This window comes from Mauremys mutica, chromosome 1, assembly GCF_020497125.1.
Source record: "Mauremys mutica isolate MM-2020 ecotype Southern chromosome 1, ASM2049712v1, whole genome shotgun sequence".
In the NCBI taxonomy this organism is placed as follows: domain Eukaryota; kingdom Metazoa; phylum Chordata; order Testudines; family Geoemydidae; genus Mauremys; species Mauremys mutica.
In genome coordinates this window covers 371,784,339-371,805,880 of record NC_059072.1, presented here as the reverse complement: position 1 = coordinate 371,805,880, position 21,542 = coordinate 371,784,339, and the positions used below count along the sequence as shown (strand labels likewise).

Below are 21,542 nucleotides of genomic sequence, written 5' to 3'. Positions count from 1 at the left end.
AAATACACACACACAAACATGCATGCACATGCAACCGCACAGACACACACAAAGACGCACACGCACAAACATGCATGCACACACACCTGTAAGCAGGGCCTGAATGAACTCTCCCCTGGCAGCGAGCTGGGAGGCGGAGAAACTTCAGGAGCAAGCTGTATTTCCGTGAACACACCTACTCTGCGTAGGGCTCCAGCAGCTAGAGCTGCGTTGCTCTAACTCACCCAGCCAGGGCTCTGTCAAGCGGGGCCTTAAAACCCTCTAAGGAAGGCGATTCCACCCCTCCCTAGGGAACCCAGTCCAGGGCTTTGGCTGGTGTTGGGTTACAAATCACTGCAGTGCTGAATGCAGGAGTGCGAAGTGCTGTTCTCAAGATTGTGGTCTTTGTTGTATGAGCAGAACTGTGCTTAGCCTGTCCCAAACGAGGGCTCACCCTCTGCTGAAAGGCCCTCGTTAAGCCAGGGACTCGAATGCCAGAGCCCTGTGGCAGTCAGGGGGTAGGGACAGAGGTTCTAGGTCCCTGGGCTGCTTTAATCTGTTCCTCCCGCTGTTCCGAGAGAGAGAAAGCTGCTTTATTAGGAGCCACGTTGTTATTTCAAATGCTCAATGAGAGCTGAAGCCAGTGGTGGTGGGAGAGTGTTTGTGCCCGGCCTCCTGAGAGCCGACAATCATGGGGAGACTGACCGGCAGTGGTCACGGCAGAGGCAGGTGGCAGCAGAAAGTGACTCATGGGTGGCTGATGAAAGTGCCAAGCTGGTGGGGGGTGGGGGGTGGCCAGGTGGCAAGGAACCGTGCCTGGCATAGTGGCCAGCCAGAGCAAGAGCTCAGATGGCAGAACAAGCCAGGTGCCTTCTTCCCTGGGTGGGAGGGGAGCTCTGAACCCCAGGTCTTTACTGACCAAGGACACCCCTGGGAGTGGGGTGCAGTGGACGGGGAAGGGAGGGGCACGGTAAAGGGTGCCATGGGGGGGTTCAGGGAGCATGGTGGCTGGGGGTCAGGCAGGGTTGTCCTGTCAGTGGGGGCACCCGAAGAGGACGGCAGTCACGTTCTGCGGGGGGGAGGGCTTGGGGCTCATTGTGAGCTCGGCCACGCTGGCGTAGTGGTGCACGGTGTTTCCGTGGAAGAGGTGCACCCCGTCCGCGTTGCACATGGCACTGTCCACGTGCTCATGGCGGATGGACCCCTCCAGCCTCGGGCTCCGCGGGCTCTGGTTCAGATCCACCCGCTCCAGGGAGTTTCCTGCAGGGCAGACAGGAGCTGTCAGAGCCCCCGGCCCGGACCCACGTGCCCCTTCCCTGGCCTGGCCCCACACGCCCATTCCCCGGCGATGTGAACAGAGCCCCCCGGCCCAGCCCCACACGCCCCTCCCTCCCTGACATGAACAGAGCCCCCCAGCCCGGCCCCTCGCACCCTTCTCCTGGCCCAGCCCCGTGCACCCCTCTGTGACATTCCGATAGAACATCTCATTGGAAGGTGACAGGGCCAGAAAGGGTTAATTACCTCCCAGACTGACCTGACGCAGGGCCAAACTTTAGAGACAGGTTAGGAAGATACAAAATGAACAGAGCTGGGAAATGCAGCCGCATTGGTAGAGGTAGAAGGGGAGATGTTTGCTCAGGGCTTGGGATGTCAGCAAACAAGTCTTGTCTATTGCTCAAAAGAGGAATATTAACATTTAGAAAGACACTTGCGTGAAATCGTATCATTGTCTCCGTGTCTCTTTGAAGGTTGTGGTCACCTGTATCTGAACTGTTTAATGGAGGGTGTGACGAAGTGGGACTGTTCCTGATGTGCTATGGGATTGCTGAGTGGGGGGTGTTGGCCTGGGAAGGTTGCAGGGGAGTTTTGCTGGGACTGGCTGCCTGGGGGAAGGGAGGATCCCTGAGCAGGTGTGATGGAGCAGGGACTGTCTGTGTGCTTGGTAGGTGAGAACCAGGTCTGCAGCTGTAACATGAGCCTGGCCTGGGGGAGGGGAGGTCTCACCTCTGGCTGTGGCTAGACAAAGGGAAGTGGGGAGTGGAGTCATTCTTCGGTTTTGGGAGCTGGGAGGTGGGGTTTCAGGGGATCCTAGGCTGGGATCCAAGCACCCTGAACCCCCAGAAAGGCCAGATTGAGGGGTCCTGGCTCTGCACACAAGCTGGGCTGTATCCTGTGTTCCTGTTGTTCAATAAACCTTCTGTTTTACTGGCTGGCGGAGAGTCACTGTGAGTTCGGGAAGAGGGGTGCAGGGCCGGACTCCCCCACGCTCCGTGACAGCAGGTAACCTGAGAACCCAGGAGGGGGGTTGGAGGCCAGGTGACACCTCTGCCCGGGAACCTGGACAAAGGACACGACGGCTGGGGGAGGAGCCGGGGGGGCTGAGTGAGAGGCTGGGGGAGTTTCAGTTTGGAGCTGGCTGGGAAATGGAGAGGGGCGCCCCGACCAACAGGGCTCTGGCCTCCCTGGTGCCCCCAGATGGACCTGACTGAGGGAGTCCTGTTGTCTGTGCCTGCAAGACCTGTCTTGGACTGTGTTCCTGTCAGCTAATAAACCTGCTGCTTTACTGGCTGGCTGAGAGTCCTGGTGAATCGCAGGGAGCCGGGGGTGCAGGGCCTTGTCTCCCCCCACACTCCGTGACAGAGGGCAACAAAAATGATTTGGGGGCTGGAACACATGACCTACGAGGAGAGGCTGAGGGAATTGGGATTGTTTAGTCTGCAGAAGAGAAGAGTGAGGGAGGATTTGATAGCTGCTTTCAACTACCTGAAGGGGGGATCCAGAGAGGATGGAGCTCGGCTGGTCTCAGTGGTAGCAGATGACAGAACAAGGAGCAATGGTCTCAAGTTGCAGAGGGGGAGGTTTAGGTTGGACATTAGGAAAAACTATTTCACTAGGAGGGTGGTGAAGCACTGGAATGGGTGGTGGTGGAATCTCCTTCCTTAGAGGTTTTTAAGGTCAGGCTTGACAAAGCCCTGGCTGGGATGATTTAGTTGGGTTTGGTCCTGCTTTGAGCAGGGGGTTGGACTAGATACCTCCTGAGGTCCCTTCCAACCCTGATATTCTATGATTTTATGATAAATTATCCTATAATGTTTGGGAGAAGGAGAGTTAAGCCTATTGTTTTCTCAGGCCGAAAGGCTGCTGGAAATGTATAAGAACCTGGGACACGATCCTGCTTCATCTCAGATCCGCTTTGGGTTTCAAGAGGGGGAAACCTTAAGCCCCAAGGATTGAGATCCCCAGTCACTGACTGGAGCCCCCTGAATATGGACATTGGACTGTAACCTCTGGACTATTTCTAAAAGGACTTTTGGCAACTACAAGCTCCTCTCTGCTGTGTCTGAACCTCAAGAACTGACTTCAAGTCTGTCTGAATGGGGCTGTGACTGCCCTGCTCTGAGTGATTTGATGCTCTCAGTTGGGTCCCACCAGAGGCAGCGTCGTCACAGCCCCCCCTGCGATGGGAACGGTGCCCCCGGCCCAGCTCCGTGCTCCCCTCCATCGCCATGAGAACCGGCCCGGGGGGCGGGGGGAAGCAGAGATGCCCTGGCTGGGCCCAAAACTGCTGGAGTCAGTCACTGCCCCCCCCCCACAGCCCCTCAGGGCCAGCCAGCATCACCCGCCAGACTCGCCCAAGGACCCATAGCATCAGAACCCAGGAGTCCTGGGTCCCACTCCCTGTTCTAATCCACCAGCCCCTCCCCTCCCCGAGCCAGGAGAGAACCCAGGAGTCCTGGCCCTCCCGAGCCAGGAGAGAACCCAGGAGTCCTGCTCCTCCAACCCCCTGCTCCAACACTCCAGCCCCCTCCTCCCCAAGCCAGGAGAGAACCCAGGAGTCCTGGCTCCCCCACCCCCTGCTCCAACACGCCAGCCCCCTCCTCCCCAAGCCAGAAGAGAACCCAGGAGTCCTGCTCCCCCAACCCCCTGCTCCAACCCGCCAGCCCCCTCCTCCCCGAGCCAGTAGAGAACCCAGGAGTCCTGCTCCCCCATCCCCTGCTCCAACACTCCAGCCCCCTCCTCCCCGAGCCAGGAGAGAACCCAGGAGTCCTGGCTCCCCCACCCCCTGCTCCAACACTCCAGCCCCCTCCTCCCCGAGCCAGAAGAGAACCCAGGAGTCCTGCTCCCCCACCCCCTGCTCCAACACTCCAGCCCCCTCCTCCCCGAGCCAGGAGAGAACCCAGGAGTCCTGGCCCCCCCACCCTCCCGAGCCAGGAGAGAACCCAGGAGTCCTGCTCCCCCAACCCCCTGCTCCAACACGCCAGCCCCCTCCTCCCCGAGCCAGGAGAGAACCCAGGAGTCCTGGCCCCCCCACCCTCCCGAGCCAGGAGAGAACCCAGGAGTCCTGCTCCCCCAACCCCCTGCTCCAACACGCCAGCCCCCTCCTCCCCGAGCCAGAAGAGAACCCAGGAGTCCTGCTCCCCCACCCCCTGCTCCAACACTCCAGCCCCCTCCTCCCCGAGCCAGGAGAGAACCCAGGAGTCCTGGCTCCCCCACCCCCCTGCTCTGATCACTAGACCTGGCTGCCCAGCTCGCACCGTTGATGACGAAGAGCTCAGCGGAGTGGGGGCAGGTGAAGGTGGCGTCAGCGCCCGCGATGCCCAGTTCCTCCTGCAGGCCCCGGGGGTAGCCCTGCACCAGCGTGTAGCCCGGACCCACCCGGTAGATGTAGACCTGGGAGCCCTGCAAGGCAGACGCAGGCCGGTGGGGCGGGGAAGAAGGAATGCCTGGCCATGGTATGGGCCCTGAAGAAACTGGAGCCATATCTCTTTGGGCGCCACTTCACCGTGTGCACCGACCACTCTCCCCTGACCTGCACCAGATGAAAGGAGCCAACGCCAAGCTCCTGAGGTGGAGCCTGCTCCTGCAGGACTATGACATGGACGTGGTCCACGTGAAGGGAAGCGCCAACCTGATAGTGGACGCGCTGTCCCGGAGAGGAGGCCCCGAACTTCCCCAGGTCACTGGGCAGAGTCTCGGAGGGGGGAGAGATGTGACGGAGCAGGGAGCAGGGCGGATTTGACCTGGGAATGTTGCAGGGAGGTTACACTGGGGATGAGAAGGAATCTGCCTGAGCTGTAACCTGAGCCAGAAGGGGGGTTGGGAGACTTCACACCTTCTGCCTGGGAGACTGAACAAAGGACAGGAGAGAGAGGGGAGGGGGAAGAGAGCTGCTGCAGGGATTTTTTAGTTTCAGTTTGGGGCTGGGGGGTGCAATGCAGGGAACCCCAAGCTGGGATCTGAGCTCCCTGAACCCCCAGAAAGGCCAGATTGAGGGGTCCTGGTTGTGCCCACAAGCTCTGCTGTAGCCTGTGTTCCTGTTGTCCAATAAACCTTCTGTCTTACTGGCTGGCTGAGAGTCACTGTGAATCCCCAGGACGAGGGGTGCAGGACCCTGACTCCCCCACACTCTGTGACAACTGGTGGTAGCGGTGGGATCTACTGCACCCCGTGGACGATGCTTCCTGCAGTAAGTGACTGGGGAGCAGTAAAGCAAAGGGGCATTGACGGGAACCAGGCATGCTGAAGAGTCAGAGACGGGGTCAGGGGGCAATTAACCCCTGGGAGTGTGTGTCCAGCGAGAAGGACTGTTGCAGTACCAGGGTCCCCCGGGGGATCGCAGTGAGCGGTCCCAGGGGCGGAGGAGTCTGCAGCTCGACCCTGGCAGAGAGGGGGTGACCTGAAGAAGTGCTGGTGCACGAGGGGTGGGAAGCGGAGAGCACAGGCCGCGAGGGGCCAGCAGGAAGATGTTTGCTAAGCGCCTTAAGAGTGACCTGGTGGAGCTGTGCAGGCAGAGGGGGCTGCGCATTGGGAAGTCCACCAAGGAACAGCTAATTGCCCAGCTGGAGGAGACGGATCGCTTGGGTGAACCGAGCCCTGTCCCTGAGGGAAGCCGCCCGGCGGACGCAGAGTGGACCCCAGGACCTGACATGGCTGGGAGGGGCCAGACTGCTGCCGAGGACACCCCGAGACCCTGCCCACCTATACCTAGGGGAGGGGTTGGGGGAAGCCCAGCGAAACCGAGGGCACCCTGACCCCGGCAGCCAGCAGGGGATCGTCCCGGCAGAGCTCCCCGTCCCTGGAACGGATGCGGCTGGAACATGACAGGGAGCTGAGACGGGAAGAGCTCGAGTTAAGGAGGCAAGAACTGAAGAAACGGGAGAACCAGCGTAAACACGAGGAGAACCAGCGTCAGCATGAGCTGGAACTGGCCCGGCTGAGGAGCAGCGGAGCCCCGGCTGCGGTGAGTGAGGGGGGACCCAAGCCTACAAAGAGCTTTGATAAGGGCTTCCTGGCCCGGCGTAAGGAGGGGGAGGACATAGACACCTTCCTGACGGCCTGCGAGCTGCACAGGGTTGACCCTGCAGACAGGCTCCAGTTTCTCACCCCCTTACTGGACTCCACCGCCGTGGAGGTGTACAGCCGAATGAGAGGGGCGGAGACAGGGGACTACAACCTGTTCAAATCCGCCCTGCTCCCTGCTCCGTCACATCCCCGCCCTGCCCTGGGGGGGGACAGAGACCCAGCCCCCGCCCTGCCCTGGGGGGGGACAGAGACCCAGCCCCCGCCCTGCCCTGGGGGGAGAGACACCCAGCCCCCGCCCTGCCCTGGGGGGAGAGACACCCAGCTCCTGCCCTGCCCTGGGGGGGACAGACACCCAGCTCCTGCCCTGCCCTGGGGGGGACAGACACCCAGCCCCCGCCCTGCCCTGGGGCGGACAGACACCCAGCCCCCGCCCTGCCCTGGGGGGGACAGACACCCAGCCCCCGCCCTGCCCTGGGGGGGGACAGAGACCCAGCCCCCGCCCTGCCCTGGGGGGTGGAGAGACACCCAGCCCCCGCCCTGCCCTGGGGGGGACAGACACCCCAGCCAAGCAGGCCCTGAGCCGGAGGCCCTGTTCTGAGTTGTCCACGCAGCTGGGCTTGGCCAGAACCGCCCCCGCCAGATTACCTGGATCAGGTAGAGCTTGTTGTCCCAGCTGAAGGCGCTGTCCACCAGCCCGCTCAGCTCCTGCCAGGTGTGGTTCAGCGGCCACGAGTGCCAGCCGTCCCGCTGGGAGTCCAGGCGGAAGTACTGCCCCCCTAGGGCCGGGCGAGAACACGCTGCTCTGCATCACTGCCCTGGGGCAGGGGGGCTGCTGGCGGCTGCTGGGGCGCTCAGCAGGGGCTGACCCCAACCCTGGACCATGGCCGGGACGTCCTGGTCACACCTGGAACCAGCAGCCAAGGGGCAGGGGTTTGCCCCCCAGACAAGGGGGGGCCTATGGGGAGCGGGGGGCTCCGGGGGCTCCAGGGAGCGACCAGACAAGGGGGTCGATGGGGTGCGGGGGGCTCCGGGGGCTCCAGGGAGCGACCAGACAAGGGGGTCGATGGGGAGCGGGGGGCTCCGGGGGCTCCGGGGAGCGACCAGACAAGGGGGTCGATGGGGAGCGGGGGGCTCCGGGGAGCGGCCAGACAAGGGGGGTCGATGGGGAGCGGGGGGCTCCGGGGAGCGACCAGACAAGGGGGTCGATGGGGAGCGGGGGGCTCCGGGGAGCGACCAGACAAGGGGGTCGATGGGGAGCGGGGGGCTCTGGGGGCACCGGGGAGCGACCAGACAAGGGGGTCGATGGGGAGCGGGGGGCTCCGGGGAGCGACCAGACAAGGGGGTCGATGGGGAGCGGGGGGCTCCGGGGAGCGACCAGACAAGGGGGTCGATGGGGAGCGGGGGGCCCCAGGGAGCGACCAGACAAGGGGGGTCGATGGGGAGCGGGGGGCTCCGGGGGCACCGGGGAGCGACCAGACAAGGGGGTCGATGGGGAGCGGGGGGCTCCGGGGGCCCCGGGGAGCGACCAGACAAGGGGGGTCGATGGGGAGCGGGGGGCTCTGGGGGCTCCGGGGAGCGACCAGACAAGGGGGTCGATGGGGAGCGGGGGGCTCCGGGGGCCCCAGGGAGCGACCAGACAAGGGGGGTCGATGGGGAGCGGGGGGCTCCGGCGGGTGCGGGGAGCGACCAGACAAGGGGGTCGATGGGGAGCGGGGGGCTCCGGGGGCCCCAGGGAGCGACCAGACAAGGGGGGTCGATGGGGAGCGGGGGGCTCCGGGGAGCGACCAGACAAGGGGGGTCGATGGGGAGCGGGGGGCTCCGGGGGCCCCAGGGAGCGACCAGACAAGGGGGGTCGATGGGGAGCGGGGGGCTCCGGGGGCTCCAGGGACCCGCCAGTCACGGGGGGTCGGGGGGGAGCGGGGGGCTCCAAGGAGCGTCCAGACAAGGGGGGTCGATGGGGAGTGGGGGGCTCTGGGGGCTCCGGGGAGCGGCCAGACAAGGGGGTCGATGGGGAGCGGGGGGCTCTGGGGAGTGACCAGACAAGGGGGGTCGATGAGGAGCGGGGGGGCCCCAGGGAGCGACCAGACAAGGGGGGTCGATGAGGAGCGGGGGGCTCCGGGGAGCTCCAGCCAAGGGGGGTCAATGGGGAGCGGGGGGCTCCGGGGAGCTCCAGCCAAGGGGGGTCAATGGGGAGCGGGGGGCTCCGGGGGCTCCAGGGAGCGTCCAGACAAGGGGGGTCGAGGGGGAGCGGGGGGCTCCGGGGAGCGACCAGACAAGGGGGGGTCGATGGGGAGCGGGGGGCTCCGGGGAGCGACCAGACAAGGGGGTCGATGGGGAGCGGGGGGCTCCGGGGAGCGACCCGACAAGGGGGGTCGATGGGGAGCGGGGGGCTCCGGGGAGCGACCAGACAAGGGGGGTCGATGGGGAGCGGGGGGCTCCGGGGAGCGACCAGACAAGGGGGTCAATGGGGAGCGGGGGGCTCCGGGGAGCGACCAGACAAGGGGGGTCAATGGGGAGCGGGGGGCTCCGGGGAGCGACCAGACAAGGGGGTCGATGGGGAGCGGGGGGCTCCGGGGAGCGACCAGACAAGGGGGTCGATGGGGAGCGGGGGGCTCCGGGGAGCGACCAGACAAGGGGGTCGATGAGGAGCGGGGGGCTCCGGGGAGCGGCCAGCCAAGGGGGTCGATGGGGAGCGGGGGGCTCCGGGGAGCGACCAGACAAGGGTGGGTCGATGAGGAGCGGGGGGCTCCGGGAAGCGGCCAGACAAGGGGGTCGCTCGGGAGCGGGGGGCTCCGGCGTGCGGACAGCCACGGGGGTCGATGGGGAGCGGGGGGCTCTGGGGGCTCCGGGGAGCGACCAGCCAAGGGGGTCGATGGGGAGCGGGGGGCTCCGGGGGCTCCGGGGAGCGACCAGCCAAGGGGGGGTCAATGGGGAGCGGGGGGCTCCGGGGAGCGGCCAGCCAAGGGGGGGTCGATGGGGAGCGGGGGGCTCTGGGGCTCCGGGGAGCGACCAGCCAAGGGGGTCGATGGGGAGCGGGGGGCTCCGGGGAGCGACCAGACAAGGGGGTCGATGGGGCGCGGGGGGCTCCGGGGGCCCCAGGGAGCGACCAGACAAGGGGGGTCGATGGGGAGCGGGGGGCTCCGGGGGCTCCAGGGAGCGACCAGACAAGGGGGTCGATGGGGAGCGGGGGGCTCCGGGGGCCCCAGGGAGCGACCAGACAAGGGGGGTCGATGGGGAGCGGGGGGCTCCGGGGGCTCCAGGGAGCGGCCAGACAAGGGGGGTCGATGGGGAGCGGGGGGCTCCAAGGAGCGTCCAGACAAGGGGGGTCGATGGGGAGTGGGGGGCTCTGGGGGCTCCGGGGAGCGGCCAGACAAGGGGGTCGATGGGGAGCGGGGGGCTCTGGGGAGTGACCAGACAAGGGGGGTCGATGAGGAGCGGGGGGGCCCCAGGGAGCGACCAGACAAGGGGGGTCGATGAGGAGCGGGGGGCTCCGGGGAGCTCCAGCCAAGGGGGGTCAATGGGGAGCGGGGGGCTCCGGGGAGCTCCAGCCAAGGGGGGTCAATGGGGAGCGGGGGGCTCCGGGGGCTCCCGGGAGCGTCCAGACAAGGGGGGTCGATGGGGAGCGGGGGGCTCCGGGGAGCGACCAGACAAGGGGGGACCAAGGGGAGCGGGGGGCTCCGGGGAGCGGCCAGACAAGGGGGGTCGATGGGGAGCGGGGGGCTCCGGGGAGCGACCAGACAAGGGGGTTCAGGGGGAGCGGGGGGACCCGGGGAGCGACCAGACAAGGGGGGTCGATGGGGGGCGGGGGGCGCCGGGAGCGACCAGACAAGGGGGTCGATGGGGAGCGGGGGGCTCCGGGGAGCGACCAGACAAGGGGGGTCAATGGGGAGCGGGGGGCTCCGGGGAGCGACCAGACAAGGGGGGTGAATGGGGAGCGGGGGGCTCCGGGGAGCGACCAGACAAGGGGGGTCGATGGGGAGCGGGGGGCTCCGGGGAGCGACCAGACAAGGGGGTCGATGGGGAGCGGGGGGCTCCGGGGAGCGACCAGACAAGGGGGGTCAATGGGGAGCGGGGGCTCCGGGGAGCGACCAGACAAGGGGGTCGATGGGGAGCGGGGGGCTCCGGGGAGCGACCAGACAAGGGGGTCGATGGGGAGCGGGGGGCTCCGGGGAGCGACCAGACAAGGGGGGTCGATGGGGAGCGGGGGGCTCCGGGGAGCGACCAGACAAGGGGGTCGATGGGGAGCGGGGGGCTCCGGGGAGCGACCAGACAAGGGGGGTCGATGGGGAGCGGGGGGCTCCGGGGAGCGACCAGACAAGGGGGGTCAATGGGGAGCGGGGGGCTCCGGGGAGCGACCAGACAAGGGGGGTCGATGAGGAGCGGGGGGCTCCGGGGAGCGGCCAGCCAAGGGGGTCGATGGGGAGCGGGGGGCTCCGGGGAGCGACCAGCCAAGGGGGGTCGATGAGGAGCGGGGGGCTCCGGGAAGCGGCCAGACAAGGGGGTCGATGGGGAGCGGGGGGCTCCGGGGAGCGGCCAGCCAAGGCGGTCGAGGGGGAGCGGGGGGCTCTGGGGGCTCGGGGGAGCGACCAGCCAAGGGGGTCGATGGGGAGCGGGGGGCTCCGGGGGCACCGGGGAGCGGCCAGACAAGGGGGGGTCGAAGGGGAGCGGGGGGCAACGGGGAGCGACCAGACAAGGGGGGGTCGATGGGGAGCGGGGGGCTCCGGGGGCTCCGGGGAGCGACCAGCCAAGGGGGGGTCAATGGGGAGCGGGGGGCACCGGGGAGCGGCCAGCCACGGGGGGGACGATGGGGAGCGGGGGGCTCCGGGGAGCGAGAAGCCACGGGGGGGTCGATGGGGAGCGGGGGGCTCCGGGGAGCGGCCAGACAAGGGGGGTCGATGGGGAGCGGGGGGCTCCGGGGAGCGGCCAGACAAGGGGGTCGATGGGGAGCGGGGGGCTCCGGGGAGCGGCCAGACAAGGAGGGGTCGATGGGGAGCGGGGGGCTCCGGGGAGCGGCCAGACAAGGGGGGTCGATGGGGAGCGGGGGGCTCCGGGGAGCGGCCAGACAAGGGGGGGTCGATGGGGAGCGGGGGGCTCCGGGGGCTCCGGGGAGCGGCCAGACAAGGAGGGGTCGATGGGGAGCGGGGGGCTCCGGGGAGCGGCCAGACAAGGGGGTCGATGGGGAGCGGGGGGCTCCGGGGAGCGGCCAGACAAGGGGGTCGATGGGGAGCGGGGGGCTCCGGGGAGCTCCAGCCGGGGGGGCTGCAGGGCTCCAGCCAAGGCCCAGTGGCTCAGGGTCAGGGCTGGGCCGCGGGGACCCCGGTGGGGGCCAGGCAGCGGGTCGGGGAGCCGCTCCCCACTCACCCCGGAAGGCGTAGGTGCGGTTGACGTCGTCCGCGGTGAAGGCCTGGAAGGCGAGGCCGCTGCAGGGGTCCCGGATGCCCATGGCAGTGGCGTTTCTGCGCGCCTCGTGCCCGTGCCCTGCACCCGCCGGCGGGGAGACAGGGGTCAGGTACAGGCAGGGGGCCAGGGTGTGGCTGGGGGCGGCATGTAGTGTCTGGGGTATGGAGTTGCCAGGAGGTGCTGGAGGAGGTGGGGTCATAGGTTGGCCAGGGGGTATCACGGGGGGGCAGTGTTGGGGGTGGGGGTGTCATAGGGGCACAGGGGGTCAGAGTCACGGGGGGGCCAGGGGAGTTGTGCTCCAGGTGAGGCTGGGGATATTGTGGGGCAGCCACGCTATCATGGGGGTGCTAATGGGGGGGGCTGGGAGATCATGGCAGGGTATCGTGGAGCAGCGGGGCGGATTGTGCGGGGTGTGTGTGACCAGGAGGGATCGCGGGGTGGGGGCAGCTGGGGAGATCGCAGGGGGGTTGTGACCAGGACGGATGGTGGGGGGTGGTAGCCGGGGGGGACTGCGAGGGGCTGCGACCAGGAGGGATAGCGGGGGGGGCAGCTGGGGAGACCGCAGGGGGCTTGTGACCAGGACGGATGGTGGGAGGGGGTAGCCGGGGGGGACTGCGGGGGGCTTCGACCAGGAGGGATCGTGGGGGGGGGCAGCTGGGGAGATCGCAGGGGGGTTGTGACCAGGACGGATGGTGGGGGGTGGTAGCCGGGGGGGACTGCGAGGGGCTGCGACCAGGAGGGATAGCGGAGGGGGGCAGCTGGGGAGATCGTGGGGGGCTGTGACCTGGAGGCATCGTGGGTGTGTGTGACATTATGAGTGTAATATAACATCTCATTGGCAGGTGACAGGGCCAGAAAGAGTTAATTACCTCCCAGACTGACCTGCCCCATGGGTGAGCTGTAGAGACTGGTTAGGAAGATACTAAATGAACAGAGCTGGGAAATGCAGCCGCATTGGTAGAGGTAGAAGGGGAGATGTTTGCTCAGGGCTTGGGATGTCAGCAAACAAGTCTTGTCTATCCCTATGGCTTTGATTCAAAGATCAAAAGGGAATATTAACATTTAGGAAGACACTTGCGTGAAATAGTGTTATTGACTCTGTGTCTCTTTGAAGGTTGTGGTCACCTGTATCTGAACTGTTTAATGGATAAATTACCCTGTGCTAATTGCCAGGATGTTTGGGAGGAGGGTTAAGCCTATTGTTTTCTCAGGCTGAAAGGCTGCTGGAAATGTATAAGAACCTGGGACACGATCCTGCTTCATCTCAGATCCGCTTTGGGTTTCAAGAGGGGGAAACCTTAAGCCACAAGGATTGAGATCCCCAGTGACTGACTGGAGCCACCCTGAATATGGGCATTGGACTATAACCTCTGGACTATTTCTAAAAGGGCTTTTGGCAACTACAAGCTCATCTCTACTATGTATCTGAACCTCAAGAATTGAATTCAAGTCTGTCTGTATATTGATCTTTAACCAACACTCTCTCGCTTTTCTTTGTTAATAAATTTTAGCTTAGTTACTAATAATTGGCTGTGGCGTGTATTTTGGGTAAGATCTAAGTTATAATTGGACCTGGGTGTGTGGCTGATCCTTTGGGATTGGAAGAACCTTTTCTTTTATATGATGAGATCAGATTTTCAGGAATCATCATCATATCTGACAGGTGTGTCTGGACAGAGGCCTGAGGCTGGGCACTTTAAGGGAACTGCGGGGTTTGGACTCTAAGTGACCAGTGAGGTGCTAGAGAAGCTGTTTTGTGCTGGTTGGTAAATCTAAGTATTGGAATAACCACCAGCGTTTGGGGTTTGTCTGCCCCGTTTGGTTTGCAGTTCACCCTGATTGAGTGACCTCAGCTGGCTCCCACGGGCAGCACCGTCACAGGGGGGGCAGCTGGGGGGATCATAGGGGGGCTGTGACCAGGAGGAATCACGGGGAGGTAGCCGGGGGGATCACGGGGGGCTGTGACCAGGAGGAATCACGGGGGTGTGTGACTCAGAGGGATTGCGGGGGGGCAGCCAGGGGGATCGCAGAGGAGTGTGACTCGGAGGGATTGTGGGGGGCCGCAGCAGGGGGGATTATGGGGGTGCGATCCAGAGGGATCGCAGGGATGTGACCTGGAGGGATCGCGGGGGGGGGAGCCAGAGGGATCGCGGGGGGGCAGCAGGAGGGATGGCGGGGGGGCAGCTGAGGGGACCGCGGGGGGTGTGACCCGGAGGGATCGCGGGGTGGGGCAGCCGGAGGGATGGCGGGCAGGCAGCCGAGGGGACCGCGGGGGGTGTGATCCGAGGGGATAGCGGGGGGGGGCAGCCGGAGGGATCGCAGGGGCTGTGACCAGGAGGGATCGTGGGGGGGTAGCCGGGGGGATCACGGGGGGATGTGACCAGGAGGGATCGCAGGGGGGGGCAGCCGGAGGGATGGCGGGCGGGCAGCCGAGGGGACCGCGGGGGGTGTGATCCGGGGGGATCGCGGGGAGGGGCAGCCGGAGGGATCACGGGGGATGTGACCAGGAGGGATCGCGGGGGGGGGCAGCCGGAGGGATGGCGGGCGGGCAGCTGAGGGGACCGCGGGGGTGTGATCCGGGGGATCGCGGGGAGGGGCAGCCGGAGGGATCACTGGGGATGTGACCAGGAGGGATCGCGGGGGGGGGCAGCCGGAGGGATCGCGGGGGGGCAGCCGAGGGGACCGCGGGGGGTGTGATCCGGGGGGATCGCAGGGGGGGGCAGCCGGAGGGATCGCGGGGGATGTGACCAGGAGGGATCGCGGGGGGGGCAGCCGGAGGGATGGCAGGCGGGCAGCCGAGGGGACCGCGGGGGGTGTGATCCGGGGGGATCGCGGGGGGGGTAGCCGGGGGGATCACGGGGGGATGTGACCAGGAGGGATCGCGGGGGGGGGCAGTTGGAGGGATGGCGGGCGGGCAGCCGAGGGGACCGCGGGGGGTGTGATCCGGGGGGACGGCGGGGGGGCAGCCGGAGGGATGGCGGGGGGGGCAGCCGGAGGGATGGCGGGCGGGGAGCCGAGGGGACCGCGGGGGGTGTGACCCGGGGGGATGGCGGGGGGCGGGGCAGCCGGGGGGATGGCGGGGGGCGGGGCAGCCGGAGGGATGGCTGGCGGGCAGCCGAGGGGACCGCGGGGGGTGTGACCCGGTGGGATGGCGGGGGGGCAGCCGAGGGGACCGCGGGGGATGTGACCCGGAGGGATGGCAGGGGCGGGGCAGCCGGAGGGATGGCGGGCGGGCAGCCGAGGGGACCGCAGGGGATGAGCCCCGGTGGGATGGCGGGGGGGGCAGCCGGAGGGATGGCGGGCGGGCAGCCGAGGGGACCGCAGGGGGTGTGACCCGGAGGGATGGCGGGGGGGGCAGCCGGAGGGATGGCGGGCGGGCAGCCGAGGGGACCGCAGGGGGTGTGACCCGGAGGGATGGCGGGGGGGGCAGCCGGAGGGATGGCGGGCGGGCAGCCGAGGGGACCGCGGGGGGTGTGACCCGGGGGGATGGCGGGGGGGCAGCCGGCGGTATCACCTCTCCCGGGGCAGCGCAGGAAGTAGTCGCGGGCGTCGCGGGGGTAGCCGGGCGGCACCTGGCCCGTGGCCGGCTGGAAGCGCAGGAAGCGGACGCGCTGGAAGCAGTAATAGCGCCCGAGCCAGCGCCCGGCTGCCGAGCAGTGGGTGACCCCGGGCCACGACCGGCGCTTCAGCACCCCCAGGCCCAGGTCATAGGAGAACACGTCCCCCCCTGCGGGGAGAGACAGCGCCCGGGTCAGCGCCCGCCCAGCCCGGCCCCGGCCCAGCCCGGCCCGGCCCCGCCTGCCCCCCGGCCCTGCCTGCCCCCTCCCAGCCCCCCGGCCCCCGGCCCGGCCCCGCCTGCCCCCTCCCAGCCCCCCGGCCCCGCCTGCCCCCTCCCAGCCCCCCCGCCCCCGGCCCGGCCCCCGCCCCGCCCCCCCCCCGCCCCCCGGCCCCGCCGGCCCCCGCCCAGCCCCCCGGCCCCCGGCCCGGCCCCCTCCCCGCCCCCTCCCATCCCCCCGGCCCCGCCTGCCCCTGGCCCGGCCCCGCCTGCCCCCTTCCAGCCCCCCGGCCCCGCCTGCCCCTGGCCCGGCCCCTTCCCAGCCCCCCAGCTCTGCCTGCCCCCTCCCAGCCCCCCGGCCCCGCCTGCCCCCTCCCAGCCCCCCGGCCCCGCCTGCCCCCGGCCCGGCCCCTTCCCAGCCCCCCAGCTCTGCCTGCCCCCTCCCCGCCCCCCGGCCCCGCCTGCCCCTGGCCCGGCCCCCTCCCAGCCCCCCGGCCCCCGGCCCGGCCCCCTCCCAGCCCCCTCCCAGCCCCCCGGCCCGGCCCCGCCTGCCCCCTGGCCCTGCCTGCCCCCTCCCAGCCCCCCGGCCCCCGGCCCGGCCCCCTCCCAGCCCCCTCCCAACCCCCTGGCCCTGCCTGCCCCCTCCCAGCCCCTTCCCAGCCCCCCCGGCCCCGCCTGCCCCCTTCCAGCCCCCTGGCCCCGCCTGCCCCTGGCCCGGCCCCCTCCCAGCCCCCCGGCCCCGCCTGCCCCTGGCCCGGCCCCTTCCCAGCCCCCCGGCCCCGCCTGCCCCCTTCCAGCCCCCCGGCCCCGCCTGCCCCCGGTCCGGCCCCCTCCCAGCCCCCCGGCCCCGCCTCCCCCTGGCCCGGCCCCGTCCCCGCCCCGCGGCCCCGCCTGCCCCCTTCCTGCCCCCCGGCCCCGCCTGCGCCTGGCCCGGCCCCCTCCCAGCCCCCCGGCCCCGCCTCCCCCCGGCCCGGCCCCTTCCCAGCCCCCCGGCCCCGCCTGCCCCCTTCCAGCCCCCCGGCCCCGCCTGCCCCCGGTCCGGCCCCCTCCCAGCCCCCCGGCCCCGCCTCCCCCCGGCCCGGCCCCTTCCCAGCCCCCCGGCCCGCCTGCCCCCTTCCAGCCCCCCGGCCCCGCCTGCCCCTGGCCCGGCCCCCTCCCAGCCCCCCGGCCCCGCCTGCCCCCGGCCTGGCCCCCTCCCAGCCCCCCGGCCCCGCCTGCCCCCGGCCCAGCCCCGTACCCTTGAAGAAGAGGAGGCTCTCAGCCGTGCAGTCCTCGGGGTGACACTCCACGGCGCTGTCCAGGTCCCCAGGCACCCCCTTGAACTCCTCCCCGATGAGCCGGGGGTAGCCGGGCCGCAGCCGGCCCCCCGCATACGCCCAGACCCGCTCGCCCTGTGGGCACAGGCCGCTCAGCTGGCACCGTGGGGCTGTATGGACACGGGCCTGGCCTGGCACCAGAGCCGGCAGGACCCCAGGCACGGGCCTTTCCCCACTGATTCTCTGCCCCCGCCCCGCTCGGACCTCAGCGCCCCACTGAGCCCCCCGCTGCCCAGCCCCCCAGAGAGCCAACCCCGCTGCCCAGCCCCCACTGAGCCCCCTGCTGCCCAGCCCCCACTGAGCTCCCCCGCTGCCCAGCCCCCCACTGAGCCCCCCCCGCTGCCCAGCCCCCACTGAGCCCCCACCCCCTGCAGCCCGGCCCCCCACGAACCCACCCCCGAGACTCCCACTGAGACCCCACCCCACGCTGCCCAGCGCCCCAGAGAGCCAATCCCGCTGCCCAGCCCCCACTGAGACCCCACCCCCCTGCAGCCCAGCCCCCCATGGAGCCCCTGCCTGGCGCCCCCCCACCCCCGCACCTGGAAGAGGTAGACGCTGTCGTGCACCCCGGGGGACGCCTTGTGGTGGATGCGCAGCGCAGCGTCCACGGGGCCCTGGATCTCAGGCCAGGTGGCGTTGATGAGTTGGGCCGGGCCGTGGAAGCCCTTCCAGACGTGGGCACCTGCCGGGCGAGGCCAAGGGAGCCTGAGCAGGGCAGGGCCGGGCCCCGGAGCATGGTGGGGAGGGTGACGAAGTGGGACTGTTCTTAATATCTTCTCCAAACCCTGTGTGTGCCTCAGTTTCCCCATGTGCTGCTCAAGGGGGTGTGATTGTTGCAGACACCCCTAGAGAGAGAGCAGGTGCGACTGCTGACGGGCTGCAGAGAACAGCCGACACTCGTAGCCTGGCAGCTGCTGGCCGGGTCCCCTCCTCTGCAAGGGGGGCTGGTGCAGCCCAGGTGACCTGCTGGACCCGGTTAGGGACAAAGGAGGGAGGAGGGCAACGGGCGTGATGGAGGCCGGGCAGCTGGAAGCGAGTCAGTCCCCTGGTTGGGGACTGGGGGCGAGGGCCCAGGGCTCTGGATCCCCCCATGGACTTTGCCGAAGGTCCCTGATCTCGGTGCTGCCAAGCTCTGTTCTGCGCTGGGCTCCCCACGGTAAGAACCCGTCTGTCACACGCGGGCTGGGAGTCACGGCTGGCTGCGCGTGGGGGGCAGGGCCCTTTGGGGGTGAGGCTCCCCCAGGGGTCCCGCCCAGGGGGACTCGCTGCGGGGAGCTCCCGGGGTGAGCAGGGGCTGGACGCTCCGAGGTCAGACCCAGGAGGTGCCGAAGCGGAGCAGGGTCCTTGCCCGGGGACAGGTGCCCTGAGGGGAGACGCTGCCCCAGAGGCCTGCCTGGTGTCACGCCGAGCGGGGCCAGAGCCCCCAGTCGGGGGGCCTAGGACAGCCAGTGAGGGATGCCCCTGCCCCTGCCCCAGCAGCCAGAGCCCCCCGTACCTCTGAAGAAGAGCATCACGCCGTGCTCATCCAGTGTGACGGCATCAAAGCCCCCCTCGTCCGCACACCGGCTCGCCGCCTCTGGGGAGGAGAGTCCAGTGCAGTCCAGCACAGGGGGCTGGGTGGGGGGCAGCCCCCCATCCTGCCCCCCAGGAACTACCCAGCCTCCCCCCACCACATTCACTGACCCAACCTGCCTCTGCCCCCCCTGCTGCCACATCCCCAGGAACCAACCCGCCCCCCCCCACAAGAATGTGGGATTTTTCAGTGTGCCTCAGTTTCCCTGTGTGCTGCATGGTTGCCTGGGGGTTGGGGGGAAGGTGGGTTGCTCTTTGCAGAGACCCAGAGATCCAGGTGTGATGGGTGCCAGAGCCCAGACTCTGGCCCAGCCAGCGGTTGGACCAGCTGGAGGCCAGGGCCTGGTGACCAGGTTTGCACAGAGCACAGAGGGACCGGGGGGTAGTGACACGGGGGCAGCTGGACACGCCCCTGGAGGGGGATTACAGAGGGGCCGGGGGGCTCTGGGCTCTGATCCGACCCGGCGCTAACCCAGGACTCTCTGCGCTGGGTCCAGACCCCCAGGCGTCCCCCTGCTGTTCCCACGGGCGGAGTCACTGCAGAGTCAGGCCGGGGGGTGCCTGGCTCCCTTTGGGTACAAGTCTCCTGCCGGGTCCCACCAGGGGCACTCGCTGAGGGGGCTCCCGGCGTGTCGCGGGGGCTGGGGGCTCCGAGGGTTGGCCCCTGGGGGAGGAGCCGAGGGGCTGACCCCAGTGAGTGTGACCTGGAGGGGGCTGACGCCAGGGGAGCCGGGCGAGGGTATCGGGCTGGAGGTGCTGGGCCGGGGGAGCCAGGAGAGGGCGTCAGGCCGGGGCTGCTGGGCCGGGGAAGCTGGGCTGGGGGAGCCGGGCCGGGGGAGCCGGGCCGGGGCTGCTGGGCCGGGGGAGCCGGGCCGGGGGAGCTGGGCTGGGGCTGCTGGGCCGGGGGAGCCGGGCCGGGGGAGCTGGGCTGGGGCTGCTGGGCCGGGGGAGCCGGGCCGGGGGAGCTGGGCTGGGGGAGCCGGGCGAGGGTGCTGGACTAGCTGGTGGATCCCTGACACACACACCCTGCTGCATCCTGACCCCCCAGGCCGCAGGCTGCCCCCCAGCTGCATCTCACCTGTGTCGTTGAGCTGGGTCTCAGCCCCATGGTGGAACCGTGGTCTGGCCTCCCCCGGTTTGCCAGGGCTGTTGTGGGGAGAAGGCAGTTTGGGTCCCGGTTCACAGAGGTCTCCTCCCCCGCTGGCTCCTCTCCTTGCTGGAGCAGTTGGGGGCGGCAGGGACCCCATACAACGAGGGGCAGCGTTCGCCTTGGGGCCCGGGCCCTTCTGTGAGCTCCTGGGGGACGGGGCACCTGGGTGCTGGGCCCCGGGCTCTGGGCAGGTGTGCTCGGCACGGGGGCTGGTGTGGGGTGAAACACACCCACCTCTCCCGGCCTGCAGGAGCCACACCCGGGGTCTGAGCAGCAGCTCACACAAACACTTGTGCCCTGCTGCCGTGCACTAGCGCCCGTCCCTCTCGCACCAACGTCTGTCCCTCTCGCACCAGCGCCCATCCCTCTCGCACCAACGTCTGTCCCTCTTGCACCAGCACCCATCTCTCTCGCACCAATGTCTGTCCCTCTTGCACCAGCACCCATCCCTCTCTCACCAACATCTGTCCCTCTCGCACCAGCACCCATCCCTCTCGCACCAACATCTGTCCCTCTTGCACCAGCACCCATCCCTCTCGCACCAACGTCTGTCCCTCTCACACCAGCGCCCATCCCTCTCGCACCAACGTCTGTCCCTCTCACACCAGCGCCCATCCCTCTCGCACCAACGTCTGTCCCACTCACACCAGCGCCCATCCCTCTCGCACCGACGTCTGTCCCTCTCACACCAGCGCCCATCCCTCTCGCACCAACGTCTGTCCCTCTCACACCAGCGCCCATCCCTCTCGCACCAACGTCTGTCCCTCTCACACCAGCACCCATCCCTCTCGCACCAACACCTGTCCCTCTCACACCAGCGCCCATCCCTCTCGCACCAACGTCTGTCCCTCTCACACCAGCGCCCATCCCTCTCGCACCAACACCTGTCCCTCTCACACCAGCGCCCATCCCTCTCGCACCAACACCTGTCCCTCTCACACCAGCGCCCATCCCTCTCGCACCAACGTCTGTCCCTCTTGCACCAGCACCCATCCCTCTCACACTAGCACCCATTCTCTCACACCAGCGCCCGTCCCTCTCACACCAACACCCATCCCTCTCGCACCAGCGCCCATCCTCTCACACCAGTGCCCATTCCTCTCACACCAACACCTGTCCCTCTCGCACCAGCACCCATCCCTCTCACACCAACGTCTGTCCCTCTTGCACCAGCACCCACGCTGCCCTTCCTCACACAAACGCTTCTGCCAGTGCCATCCCCACCTGCCCGCGCAGCCATGCCCTGCCCCTCGGACATGGGCCCCCCACCCCCTCCCCCCGCGCACGGTCCCTCTGGCAGTGCCCCTCACTGCCTGGCACCCCAGCAGTGCCACTCACAGGGCCTGGGCGAGCCCCAGGGCCAGCGCCCAGCCCAGGGACAGGGCAGCCACAGCTCCGCGCATGCTGGGTCGGGTCAGGGCTCTGGGCTGTCGCCCTCCCCTATATAGAGTGGGAGGCAGGCCCAGAGCCCATGGCACAGCCCCCAGCTCCCCCAGCCCGGAGCAGCTCCCATTAACCCCGCACACGCCAGGCTCCCTGCTGCCCCGGGCACCAGCACCACAGCCTGGCGCCGAGATCCCCGGGAGAGCCCCAGAACCCAGCAGCGGCAGCCAGGTGGGAGGGGGAGACTCTGCCCCCTGGAGCCGAGCAGGGCGGGGGTCGTGCACTGTCTGCCCCAGGACTCGGCCCCCTGGGCTGTGCTGGGATGGGGGGCAGGGCTGAGCACAGTGCCACGGGGGGCGGGGGTCTCCAGGGCTCCTCGCACCTGAGCCGCTGCCCCCTGACCCACGGCTGCCCCTGGGTCCCTGCTTGGTAAATCCCCTGAGTGCTGGCCAGGGGCCTGGGGACAGCTGGGGGCAGGGCAGGGGAGGCTCCATGGGACAGAGGGACGGGATGGGGGAGGCTCCATGGGGCAGAGGGACCAGGGCGGGAGGGGGGGGCAGAGGGACGGGACGGGGGAGGCTCCATGGGGCAGAGGGACGGGACGGGACGGGATCGGGGGGCAGAGGGACGGGAGGGGGGGGCTCCATGGGGCAGAGGGACGGGA

At 68.9% G+C, this 21,542-nt stretch overlaps 1 protein-coding gene across 1 annotated transcript; it reads right to left on the bottom strand.

Annotated features, from left to right (window-relative positions):
* Positions 1-550: 550 nt before the first annotated feature.
* Positions 551-20,924, bottom strand: LOC123375023 (hemopexin-like). The gene is made up of 10 exons (XM_045025571.1): positions 20,834-20,924; positions 19,424-19,491; positions 18,269-18,349; positions 17,313-17,455; positions 16,695-16,848; positions 15,197-15,409; positions 11,644-11,760; positions 6,928-7,058; positions 4,515-4,659; positions 551-1,239 (listed from the first exon to the last, which is right to left on the bottom strand). The coding sequence occupies exons 1-10, from the start codon at positions 20,896-20,898 to the stop codon at positions 1,013-1,015; spliced, it is 1,344 nt and encodes a 447-aa protein (XP_044881506.1). The 5' UTR covers positions 20,899-20,924; the 3' UTR covers positions 551-1,012.
* Positions 20,925-21,542: the final 618 nt, after the last annotated feature.